The 12,965-nt window shown below is 44.1% G+C and overlaps 1 protein-coding gene across 6 annotated transcripts in view; it reads left to right on the forward strand.

The window, feature by feature from the left end:
• Window positions 1-12,965, forward strand: part of CCDC149 (coiled-coil domain containing 149) — a 100,384-nt gene that overhangs the window by 41,481 nt on the left and 45,938 nt on the right. For 4 of the 6 annotated variants that reach the window (XM_070613055.1, XM_070613056.1, XM_070613059.1 and 1 more), the window contains exon 4: window positions 8,410-8,517. The exons of the other annotated variants lie outside the window; for them this stretch is intronic. In XM_070613055.1, coding sequence (XP_070469156.1) covers window positions 8,410-8,517 — 108 coding nt within the window. The remainder of the gene's footprint in view (window positions 1-8,409; window positions 8,518-12,965) is intronic. 6 annotated transcript variants of the gene reach the window in all.

Genomic DNA, 12,965 nt, shown 5'->3' on the forward strand with positions numbered 1-12,965 from the left:
AGCAGTCCCTCGAAAGGAGAATTTAAATTGCCTTGGGTTAATCTTCTTCTAAGAGGGGATTCTTTGGGTCACGGCTGCACATTTTCCCATGCAAACTCCTCCTTGGATAAACAAACACATCTTTGTCTTTTCCTGTTTGGATTACTGGCGGAGATACCACGGGAGGTATTCCTCCTGTTTTAGGAGGGAGCCTTTGCTTTCTTCTCTTAAAAAGTGATGGCTTATTTAGATGGTGACATGCGCCAGGATGACAACCCTGGAGAAATCAGAGCGTAGAGCAGCCCTTTATGGGATGGCAGGGGAGCCTTTTGCCTCAGTAGGAAAGTCTTCTTGGTCAATCTTATTTTAGTCCCCCGTGACTGCAAATCAGAGCAACTTTGTATACACTTTGTCCTGGTTTGATGCTCAGAACCTAAAACTTCCCTTCAAAGACCTGGAGTGCTTTGAGATGTTTCTTTTTATAACACTTTGAACAGTACAACGTTACTGTTACACCAGGGAGACTGGGAAGAAATCCAGGGTCCAGCCTGTGGGAGCCCTCCCAAATGGTAACAGTAACTTCATTCTGAGCACTAATGCGTCTTGCTATAAGCCCTTCGAATCCTGGCAATGATTTTGTAAAGGTGAGGGCACCCCCCCCCCCCCCCCACCAAGTTATAGAAGAGAAAATTTAGGCTCAATGAATCTGAAGAACTTGGGAGCTGTTAAGGGAACCACTAAGTGGCAGAAGCAGAATCATAATGGCCAAGATTAAGCAAACATTTATTTAAATAGCAACCTCCCAAACCTATTGAATAGTGTTTGCCTGTGGGCCTGGAAATGCATTCATTTGCAAGTGTGTGTTTTGAGATTATGAGGTGGGAGTAGACTGCTGAGGGCTCCTTGCACAGCCGAAAAGAAAAATGCGTATGGTTGTTTTTTGTAAATAAGAAAGCTGTCACTGTAGCAGAGGTCATCACTTTGGCAGTTGCTATGAATGGGGGGGGGGGGGGGGGGGCCCTTGCTCAGCAAAGCAAGTTTCACTCTATTACTGTTAACACAGGAGTCGCCATGGACCAAAGCAGCAGAGTAGAAATTACAATTAAATTTGCTATTGATCACAAGCTCAAGTACACTTGATGTTTCATCAAACATTTTTTGTGTCTTTTTTAAAAGACATTCTTGCATAATCTAGTGCTTTCCCCTATTGAAGGTGTGGGTTTAAGGGGTCCACAGTATCAGACTTTTCAACACCATGTGGTTGAGCAGCATTTTCTAAATCTTGTCTGTGTCTCTTTTTCTCTCACATTCTTTTTCGTTCCTTACTCTTCTGAGGAAATGCCGAGATCAAGGTTTTACCTGTCTCTTGTCTCTCTCTTATTTGTTTTTTCCCCTCCCATTTTTGAATTCCAGTTTTGACATATCAGCAAATTGAGAAGTATGTTACAGAATTTTTTGGTATACGTCATTTTTACATTGTGATGTAGAGTAACTTTTCCACGGCTAAGTTACTGAAATTATGTATATCTAACAAATTACAAAGATTCAGGATGACTCGAGCGATTGTTCCTGGAACGTTATTCCTGTAGGAGAGGAAGACATTTCCTCTATCCAAAGTGGGTTCGTCTGGCCGGAGAATGAATTAAATTCACATGAGACAGAATAGCAGGAGAAAATTAAACAAAGCTTTATAACAGGTATACATGGGAGAGGTCAGGCAAGCTGAGCAACTTGCCAAAATGGCCAAAACTACCACTTAAATATCTAAAGACAAAGGAGGATGTTGGGGGTGGAGGGGGAGTCATCATGGGAGATTACCACACAAGTACAGTAAACAAAATGCAGATTTAAGTCCTTGCCTTTGGCATTGATTAAGAGTTTCTAGAGATAAGGTCATCTGCCTCAATTCTTCCTGGTACAGAGGGAGATATCTTTACAGATGGAGAGTTCCTTTACAATGTAAATGTCTCTTAACAGAGGGTAAGTAAATTCTACTTTTCAGTTGCTTTCCTGTCTGCAAAGTAACCAGCCTCAAATAATCCTCAAGCCAAAGAGACATATCTTGGCGTGGCCAAGACCACTCCCCTACACTCCCTTCCCCTCCTGATCACTGGTCTGCATTATTTAAGGACCCAGGTGAAATACATGTGGCCTGATCCTTTTACTGCTCTTCCCAGGGTCTGGGCTAGTGCAAGGTTGGAAGGGTAATCCTAAACTTTTCATCAATTTCTTTCATTATGCTTTTATCTGTCGGTGAGGAAAACTTTTCCTCTGCCCCTTATGTTGTTGGAATGGGGGCCTACGAATTTAACTGATGAAAGATAGATTAACAGGAGAAAAGCATACAATTTTATGACTATTTTACGTGTGTGGGAGTTCACAGAAAAGAGGTGAAAGTCTAAGTGGTTAGACTTAGGGTCTTATATAGCATTTAACAAAAGAAAGTGGATTTTGGCTTCAAGGGATGATAAATTATGGGAAGGTGACTAGGAAATAGATGGGGAAACTAACGGAAGAGAAGGGTTATTTTAGTAAGGTCTGTTTATGCAGACTCATTGCAGTGCCAGCTCTCCGTCTCCAGTGATGAGAGTTGCTCTCCTCTTCCTGAGATGGGAGAGAATGGGACGCCCTCACAAAGGGAAATTTATGCCCTGCTTTTAGCCCTAAAAGAGGAGAGAAAAGAACTCTGTATGTATTGATTCTCAGTTGCCTTCAGCTCAAAATAATCCTCATGCAAAGTAGCATATTTTGGAGTGGCATATTCTGATCCCCTCGTATCCATCTTGTCACTTCTTATGTCAGAGAGAAATGGTGTGTAGTGGGTCCTTTTCTCTCCATCTGAAAGATTTAGGGCTGTTTGTGATGACTGGTTTCCTAAAATCCCTTCCTCGTGAACCAGTGTTGATTACTTGGTCATTGAAAACAGGAGTCCTTACCAATCCTTGTCATTGCCAAATGTGATAGATCGTTTTTTTAAAACTTCCCATCACTTCTTATAAGTTTTAAAACTGTATCACACCTCTTGTGTAAACTGTTCTGACGTATTCTGTGGGAATTGATACCCAGCGGTAGAGGCGAGAGCTAGAGTCTAGGATGCAGCCGGGCTTGTAGAAGAACAGCTCCCCGGCTCACGTGGCTGACCTGCCTCAGTGAGGATTTCTGCAAAAAGGCGGGGAGGATGGGGTGAGATCCACACTGCTCTCTCGATTCCCAGATCTCTGCCTTCACGACGACTGTCAGGATTTGTGGTCTTCATCTCTGTGCAGAGAGAACGTGCAGGAGCGTCACAGCTCCCACACCAGGACGGCCTTGGCGGGGCGCTTCTGCATCAGTGTGATTGGGGGTTGAGTTTTTCCTTGACAAAGGAAGGTGTGTCGCCGTGGAGAGCTGTAATGTCCTTTTGGCCTCAGTTCTCCTGGCTATAGTTTCATCAAATCTCTCTTCTCTCCCTTCCCCATCACAATTTTAACAGACAAACTTCTCCTAGCTAGCGTGACTTAAATATGCGGATTCTACAATATATTCCACTGTCTTCAGCATTCCCCTATTATCAGAGCTAAAATGTCAGCCTTTCACGTCGGCCCTGGCTAGATCTGAATATTTAAAAAGGCTTCTTTTTAAACCTTTTCATGTTTTGCTATTTATGCTACCCACTGCCCCAGAGACTTAGAGGAAATAATCTCTCGGTTTTGTTCCCTGTGAAATCCTTCCCAGTGTTAAGACTGTCTCCCACTTTTTCCCTGACATTTTCTTTACATGGTGCCGCTTCTCTAAACTGATGGTCACAGAGTCCTTCTCAATAACACAGAGACAAAACGCTCTGCATAGCTGATAAATTATAAGCAGGCGCCGTGTGTTAGCTTGATGGATTGTTAGAGTGAATGTGTGTGAGTCATGGGTGTTATTTTTGGTCAAAAGAATTGTGTGAACTTTTCTCCTCTATTTTGAGTGCTTTGAAATGTACTACTTTTCTTTCTTTCTTTCTCTCTCTCTCTTTTTTTTGGTTCTTTAAGGTGTATGTCAAAGAATTAGGCACCATATCAGAATTGTCATTTTCTAGTTTTCCAAGTTATTGTTTTGGAGTTGAGGAGGTGGAAGGACTGAAGAGAGAAGAATTGTGTGTTGACAGGTAATCCAGCCTGTGCAATGTAAAAGAAAATTACAGTCACCTGCTTTAAAGGGGGCCTCCCCCACCTCACCCTACTCCAGGGGTCAATTTTAAAGCTGGAGTAGATTTACTGTGAATTCGCTTGGAGGTAATATGATTCTAATTAACTGTGGTTTTGCAGCTACTGTAGAAATGCCTGACTATTTGGGTAGATTTCTTTCCAGCCAGGCTGCAGAGGGAATGATGTTTGGCACTCACATCACTGGGTCTCTAAATTGCTGTTTCCTAAAGCTCGCGGTCCTCTGCTCCCTGTATCACGGGCACCTTTGATGTATATACTGGGTGCCTTCCCTGTTCTAATGTCCAAATACGTGGAAGCATCATTGAGCTCAGTGTTATTCAAAGGGAGGCCCAAGGACCAGTGCCCAGTGCCGGGCTGCAGGGTGCAGGCTGCTGTTTCTGGTCCATGACAAGATAAGTGCACAAATTGAGAGTAGGTGTTCAGGAACTTTTATAGCAATCTGAGAGCATGATTTTATATCTGTTGAATCTAACAACACTTGGGGTTTTATGTTGATGTCTTCTTAAATTCATTCTCCTAGTACTTTATTTTTATTGTATTTTGCAAAAAGTACGGGCCTATGATGGATGGAGGTAGACAACGGGCCTTTCACCACTGGTAGGTGGAGTTGTACTGGTCCCGCTACTGTGGTTACCTTGGTGAGCGAATGTCAGGGTCATCCCACCCATCTGAGGGACTCAAGCCATATTGATTCAAAAAGGGAAAGTTAGGGATGTTGCAGATTTTTTTTTGGTCTTTCGTTAAGTTTTCACCTTACAAGCATTTCTTTCCCAGCCTCTCTTCTGCCACTTGGGAGAAGGCAGGCTCCTGTGAAGGTGAATTTTGCTGTGTCTCCTGCAGATGGGGTGCTGGAGGCCTGACCATGTGCAGGGAGGCTGGCTCCCTTGAGGCCACCTTCAGGCCTTCGCTGGGCTGCTCCTCCGGCCCCTCCTCTAGGCCAGTCACTCTGGCCTGAGGGCCTGTCCCTGCATCTGCTGGAGAGGGATTCTGCTTGCTGAGCTAATGTCTGGGACATGTTCTAGAGTTCTGAGGAGGAAAAGCAGAGGCTGCCTACCTGTGATCCCTAAGGAAGGAGAGCCGTGGGACCGATCAGAGGAACCAGGAAAAGAACATCAAGAATTGAGTCATCTCCACTTCACTGCAGTCTCTGGGGTCTCCCTGCTCTTGTGGCCTTGAACTGCTTTCCCGAATGGAAGTCTTGTTTGGGATGGGGGAGAGGGAGACAGGGAAGCTGGTTGGTTGCCTTTTCTCCAACCTGGAACTTTCCCTGGGATATCTACAAGGCTCCCACTCACGCTCTCTCCTCTTTCAAGTCTTGGTTTAAATGTGGCCTTCTCATTGAGCCCTCTGTGAGCCTTTCCCCCCTCATACTCAGTGCCCTTTGCTGGCTTTATTTTTCTCCAAGCACTGGGGCATTATTTATTTTATTGTAATATAATGTAATCTATGTAATAGCATCTGTTAAAATGTAAGTTTACAAGGGAAGGGGGTTTTGTGTGTACTGCTGTGTCTCAGAGTCTAAAACATGTGGCAGGTGCCCAACAGATGTGTTGTATACATCAATGGCTGTATGAGGAATGATGAAGGGCAGGGTCACAAAGGAGCCGATCGTGTTCAAGGTGGCATTCAGCCACATCCGCACAACGGTCCACTGAGTGATGGATTTGCAGCCATTGGAAGGGCACAGTCAAGGGGAGGTAACCAGCCTTTAACCAGCACCTACTGTGTACTTACTGTATGCCAAGCACCGTGGTGGGTGTCCTATGTTCCTTATTCAATTTAAGTATCAAATCACCACGTGAAGGATGAGTGATTAGCTCCATTTTACAGATGGGGAGACTCAAGAGGTTAAGAAACTCACCAAAGGTCTCTCAACCCTGTAAGTGGCAGAACTGGGATCCAACTTAGTCTATTGGATTCCATCAAGAGAAATTTCCAGAAATAGTTGGTTGGCACAGTGTCTCTTGTTTCTTTCCTTTCCTACCTGTAAAATGAGAATTAATTTTTCTCATCCTTTACCGTATTTTTCTCTAATGAGAACAAAAATCTGGGAAAATTGGAATGCAGCTATTAAACGATATGAGACTTGCAAATAATTGGGTTCAAAATTAGATCACATTATTATTGAGTGATGTTCCAAGAAGTGAGTACAAATCAGGGCTTGATTAAATCCAGTCAGTGGGGATGAGCGGGGTTTCCATGCAAGACTCCATGCCTGGCGCTGGTTTCAGTGTTGGGACATATTGTTATTATTCCAGATCCCTCCCTAGGCTGAGACCACAACCTCCAGACTCAGCATATTGTCTCTCATTTAAAAAATATTCCTGGAGCATCTACCAGATGCTTGGGTTAGATCAGTAGAGAGAACAAAATTCCTTGCCCTTCATGGAGCTTCTATTTTAGTAGGAGAGGGAGACAGGACACAAAAGTAAGCAGTAAGCCACACAGTAAATTATGTTTACTTCATAGGTATGTTAGAAGATGGCAAGTGCTATGGAAATAAAAGAAAAAGTAGTGTAGGGGGAATGGGCTTGGGCATTCACAGGGGAGGTGGGCAGGTTGCAGTATTAGACTGAGTGGTCCAGGGGGGCCCCATTAAAGTGGTGAGCTTTGAACAAAGGCCTGAAAAAGGTGAGGAGTGAGCCAACAGGTATTCTTGAAGGAGAGCATTCCAGTCAGAGAGAACAGTACAGCAGCATTGAGATGGGATCATGCCAGGTACGAATGGGGGACAGCAAGGATGTGAGCTTGGCGGAAGCTGAATGGGGTGCAGGATACCTCGAGGGTAGAGACAACTGGTATCCCCATGGATGGGATATGGGAGATGAGATAAAGTGAGGAGTCAAGGATGAGCCAAGGTTTAATCTTTCCGTTCTTTCACCTTTATTCCCTCTTTCGTACCTAACATAATTGAGTATTCCCAAAAGTATTAGGTTGAAGTCTTTGGAGATTTAGCCACTACAGTTAACTCTAGTCTCCTAATGTCACTGGATTTGGGTTTCTTCAGCTATGCCATGAAGGTAATCTACAAGATAATCTTTAAAATCCCTTGTATGATTATTTCTTAATGATTCCTTCCCAGGAGTCATATTCCGATTGCTTGCTTGCTTCCCTCCTTCCTTCATCCATTTATTCATCATGAGTCTTTAAAACATTTGCTGGAACACAAGCACTTCCTGGAGCAATATATGTGGATGCTGAGGAAGTAGGAAAGAGACCTCTGCCTTTCGATAGCTCACAGTCTTTGTGCTAAGGTTAGGTAAGAGTACAATACTTAAGGGGAGAATTAGAGCAAGTTACAGCCAGCAAAATACAAATCGTACTGTAGAACACGAAACCACGTGAGGCAAGGTGGCATGGTGAGTTAAAGGCTTCGGTGGATGAAAGCATGTACGTAGTCAGGGAGGGTTAGCACTTGCAGTTTAGGGAATTTGTAAAAGGGCAGCGCGTGGTTAAAAGGTGCTCCACAGGTGCCCTGGGGAAAGGGGCACTGATGGTGTGAGATGAAGCTGGACCGAGAGGGGGAGGCTGGCTAGTGGAGAACCACCCACGTGGGCCAGAGGGATCTGGGTCTGAGCAGGAGGCAAATCGTAAGGAAGGGATGACATTATGAAGATGCAACTGGAAAGTGATCATCCTGGCTCTTTGGTACCGTGAGAACTAGAAGAGAGGAAAAAGAGGTGAGAAAAGCAGCCCAGGAGACTGTTGAGTTACCCCTGGATCCTGACTTCTGAAATTGTCGCACGTCACTTGTCTCTTCTCTGGCTGCCTCGTTGTATGATCGAAATTCTGGGCATTGAGGTAGCAAAGAAAAGTTTGTTAAACAAGACCTACTCGAAGGAGAAAACTATATAAACAAGGAAATGAAACGTTTCCTATGTTGTTGGCTGAAATTTTAGAATGGAACTCTATGTCCATTTTCAAGATTTTTAGTGAGGAGCTCTTAAAAATTTGTTTTTTAAAGCCAAGTCTGACTTGCTCCTCCATCACTTGTCTGTGAGCCATTCTGGAAACAAAGAACATCCCCAAATTGAGGTTCAAGGCCAACTTCATTTCCCTCCATGCAGTTGCAGTGGCGTGATTTGCACACTCGCTGGCTGCATTCATCTATGTGTCTACTCTAATGGGCTTTGTGTGGTTCAGCTGGGCTTGGATGCCAGCCTCAAAAAGCCTAATAAAGCCCCACATTTATCCACTCCTCCGTTTCTGATTGTATTTCATAATGTGTTGATATTTCCAGGCTAATCTTGCACAACTATTGAGAGATTGTCAGGACCGAAATAAACATCTGGGAGAAGAAATTAAAGAACTTCAGCAAAGGCTCGGAGAAGTCCAGGGCGACAATAAGGTACCATGAATATTTAAAGGGAAAAACTGTGCTGCGTAATTGTGCGCTAGAGGTTTATGTATAGCACATCAGAAAAATGTAATGCAGCATTTGCTGAAAAATTTGTTATAGATTTTTACATTTGCAATGAAAATTCACAGTTTAGCATTTCTTATCTTTATTACATTCCCTTTGTGGGTGCACGCGCACGCGTATGTGTGTGTTTCTAGTTGCTCTAAAATATTGTCACAATCCATTGTCAAAGTCTCATTATGTTCAGCTTGGTGGTGAATAACATTGTGGTTGAGGGCAAAATAAAACCCAAATGCTATACTTCCCCACTTCTATACAAATAATGGATTTGTGGCTCAGATGATTTGGAATTATTCACATTCGGTTTTGAATTTTAAGTAGTCATCCTACTAATTATGTTCACATAACCAATTTATTTTATTGCTAAATTTGGCAATTTGTATGGAACATTGCTCAAAATCCACTGCTTGGTATTAATCAAAGTCCCCTGTTGGCAACGTTAATTATAAAATATGAACTCATAAACTCCAAACTAAGTGTGTGCACGCTGTCCCCCAGCTGAAGCTGTGGACAAAAGTACAATCGAGAAAAAGAAGAAAAACTACTGAAGTTTAATTCTATCCCCCAAATGATTTCCCGTTTTGCCAAGACAGATTCATTTTCAACTCTCTGCCTTCGTGACAGAGATGGTGGTTGGAGTTTAACTCAAGAAAACTCCATGACAGGGAAGGTGCCATCTTGGGAAATGTCTTTCAAATGTTACCAAATTCCTTGGCAAATGGTGTTGACGTTCATTGTTTTGGGGAGTTGTTGGTTATTGGAAGGTGCCATTTTGAAAGATGCTGACTCTTAAAAGACTGCACAGAAATATTTGGGTTGTCCAGAGAACTCTTCCGTAACGAGAGATCAGAGAGGATTTGTGTGTACTGCTGGCTTGATCCAAGGGCATACTCGGAAGTCTTCTTTATGTAGCCTCGTCTCCACTTAATCTGCCTTAAAAAATTTTTTTTTAACCTCTTGGATTTAATATATATTTGAAAAATTAGGCTGTACTATTCTGGGTCCTGAAATAGGGGCTGGGAGAGTATTTCTAAGAAAGGTTCTAATTAACACTGGACAAGCTAATCAGGCCCCTGATGTGGTTTTATGCATCACTAAAAGGATTTAAGCTCTGTAACCTGGGTGTTTGGTCAATAATTAAAGGCCAGACCTTCTTAGTCACTTCCTCAAATGATAACAGCGGGGTTTTCTAGAGAACAAAAGGAAGTGTGTGCAGTAGTTTCCTTTAAACCCGTAAAAATACTACAGGAATTTTGGAGACGTTATAAACCCACAAAATACTGAAACGTTTTCAACTGTGACTTTTGGATTCATGGTTCTTCTTGTCTGACTGATTTCTTCTTTTCCTATTTTCTTTTTTCTTCCTGAGCTACCCCCCACCTCCACCCTTCCTAAATAGAGCTCTACCCCATCTTTGGTCACTTTTAATTGTGTCACCTTTTAGGTATGAGGTATTTTAGGAATTGACATTGGCAACTGATATTTCAAAGAAAGAAAGGGAGGGCGTGTGTGTGTGTGTGTTGTGTGTGCGTGTGTATATGAATGTGAGAGTGTGTGTGTGTGAATGTATGTATGTATGCCATGTGTGTGTGCACGTGTGTGTATATGGATGTGAATGTGTGTGTGTATGCCCATGTGTATGTGTATGTATGAATGTATGTGTGTGTATGCCCATGTGTGTGTGCACGTGTGTGTATATGAATGTGAATGTGAGTATGTGTGTATGCCCGATTGTGCGTGCGTGCATGTGCGTGTGGGTAACACTCAGCACAAGTCTGGGGCTTCTTTGGAATTGGCACAGCCTGAGCTTCCTGATTCGCTTGTGCTCTGGGTCTTTATTCCAGTAGCTGGAAACACTTATCACACTGTTTTCTTATCTAAGGTTTAGAATTTAGTGACTCATATTCACGGCCTGGGAAGTATTCACCTGCCAAAAGGTGCAGGGAAGATGTTATAATGTTCAGCAGACCCCGCGTCTCGGTATCCAGCCTCTCCCCCTCAGAAAGACCAACTGCCGCCAGCCCCAGAGATTCCATTTACTCGCATTTGCGTCTAAAGTTATAGGGCTGGTTTATTTCCAGCCCCCTGTGAGTCACGGTCATCCTCCCCCTACCCCCACCCCCAGTCATCAACATTAAGGCCAGATTACTCATTCGATAATGGCACCAGCATTCTGAAAAACTCGGAGGCCTCTGTTCAAGGGTGGCTGTGACTGTGAAGGAGAATGAGTTAACCCTTTGTTTTTTTATTCATCGTGTCACTTCCTACTCTAACCTTTCCATCGCTGTCTGACCTCCTTGCCATGGTACTCCAGGCCCCCCATTATCTGGCCCTTGTTGATTTCTCCAGCCGCATCTCTTGCCACTAGTTACCTCACACTTCAGCCCTGCAGCGCTAAGTTCAGCCTCTTTGTGGAGCTAAATTGCCCTGTCCCTCAGGGCCTTTGCACCTGCTGTTTGCTCTTATCTGGAACACTCTTCCCCTTTGCTTCTCCTGTAAACTCCTGCTCATCTTTCAGGTCATAGGTCAAATGTAATCTTCTCTAACTCTTAGGGGCAGGTCCTGTGCATGCCCACAGTGCCCCGCTCTTTCCCCTGTGCTGGCACAGTGGCACCCCTACTCCCAAGGGTAAACTCTTTGCAGGCCAAACTCCTGACTGGTATACTACTGTATCCCTAGAAGTTAGCATTCTCAGTTCCTGATCCATAGACATTATTTAGTAAATCTTTATGGAAGGAGTGGAATGGAATAAATGAATGAGTGGATGAATAAAGGGAATGAGACGAAGAGCAAAGCGTTCAAGAAAGAGGAAGAGAAAAAGAAAAGAGAAAAAGAAAAAAGAAAAAGAATATAAGAAAATAAGCAGACTGACAGCAATTCTGGCTGTTATCAGTAACCTTCTTCATGCTGGGAGCAGTAGTTTAGAAATTTGAGGAAAGAAGCTAGAAAAGCAAACCATTCCAGCCAAGAAGAAACCAAACCAAACCCATGGTGGGAGACCTTGGGGAGTCCCTGTGGAGAGAGCAGGGGGTCTGATGCTGAGCCTCATGGACACGGGTGGGGTCCTGCTCATAGGCTGTTCCAGCCTGTTAAGTTCAAGAACATTTAGTGATTGTTCTTGTCGGACTCCATCTCCCCCATTGCAGACAGAAAGGCTGACGACATCATTTTATGAGCGACTGTTCAAGGGGAGGATTTTTGTCTCTGAGTTGCCATTTTAACTCATGACCCTTATCCATAATTTGGGAAGCCCAGATTCTAGATATTAAGCACATTTAAGAAACAAGGTGATAGGAAATTACTTGCCTTGGGTATTTTAAGGTAGACTAATTTTTCCATTTGTTCAGCTAGAGCCTTGTCACCCTATTTGCCATAAAGCATTTTCAAACAGCCTCTTGAAAGATTTGTTGCCCCCTGGCTTACACGCAGCTTAGCACCCACGTGGGGTTCCAGGGTTCCTGTGACGAGTGGTGGTCCCCTGATCAGACACCACCTGCTGTCTCTCTGAACAGCGCCTAAGAATTTCTCGGGGCTCCCAGATGGACACAAAGCCCCAATTCAAACCAGAGGAGGCGTTTGAAAGGGAGACGTGCTCGCCCCTCCCTTTCCTTGATAATTATAGTTCTGAAAGGTTAACGAGGGAAGAGGAGGCCTGTGGAAAGGGACAACTAACATGTCCACAAATCACCCTGGGAGAAGCTTGTTGTGCACGGTGGGTTGCTGGGGGCTCTCAGTGTGTCAGTCTGAGAGGAATAAGGACCAGTTATGTGGAAAGACCCAGACAGTGCCGGGGCTGCAAGTCTGAAGTGCCGCCCACTGGGAGAACTGCAGCTTGCTTTGCAGCCCCAGAGGTGTGCCTGCCTTCTCTTCTGGGCGTTAAGAAAAGAGGGCGGGGGGCCGGCCCGGTGGAGCAGTGGTTAAGTGCGCACGTTCTGCTTTGGCAGCCCGGGGTTCGCCGGTTCGGATCCCAGATGTGGACATGGCACCACTTGGCAAAAGCTATGCTGTGGTAGGCGTCCCACGTATAAAATAGAGGGAGATGGGCACGGATGTCAGCTCAGGGCCAGCCTTCCTCAGCATAAAGAGGAGGATTGGCAGCAGTTAGCTCAGGGCTAATCTTCCTCAAAAAAGAAAGGAAGAAGAGGGGATGGGGCTGGACGAAAACTGGACTGATGCTGGTGAATATGATGCAGTCTATACAGAAACTGAAATATAATGATCTACACCTGAAACTTACACAATGTTATAAGCCAGTATGACCCCAGTAAAATAATTTTTTAAAGAAAAGAGTGAATTCAGGGAAAGGGGACTAGGAAGAAGAGGGAGATCTCGGAGAATTTAAGGGTTAGTAAGAGTCAATCAACAAATCTAGCAGA

This window comes from Equus przewalskii, chromosome 3, assembly GCF_037783145.1.
Source record: "Equus przewalskii isolate Varuska chromosome 3, EquPr2, whole genome shotgun sequence".
In the NCBI taxonomy this organism is placed as follows: Eukaryota; Metazoa; Chordata; class Mammalia; order Perissodactyla; family Equidae; genus Equus; species Equus przewalskii.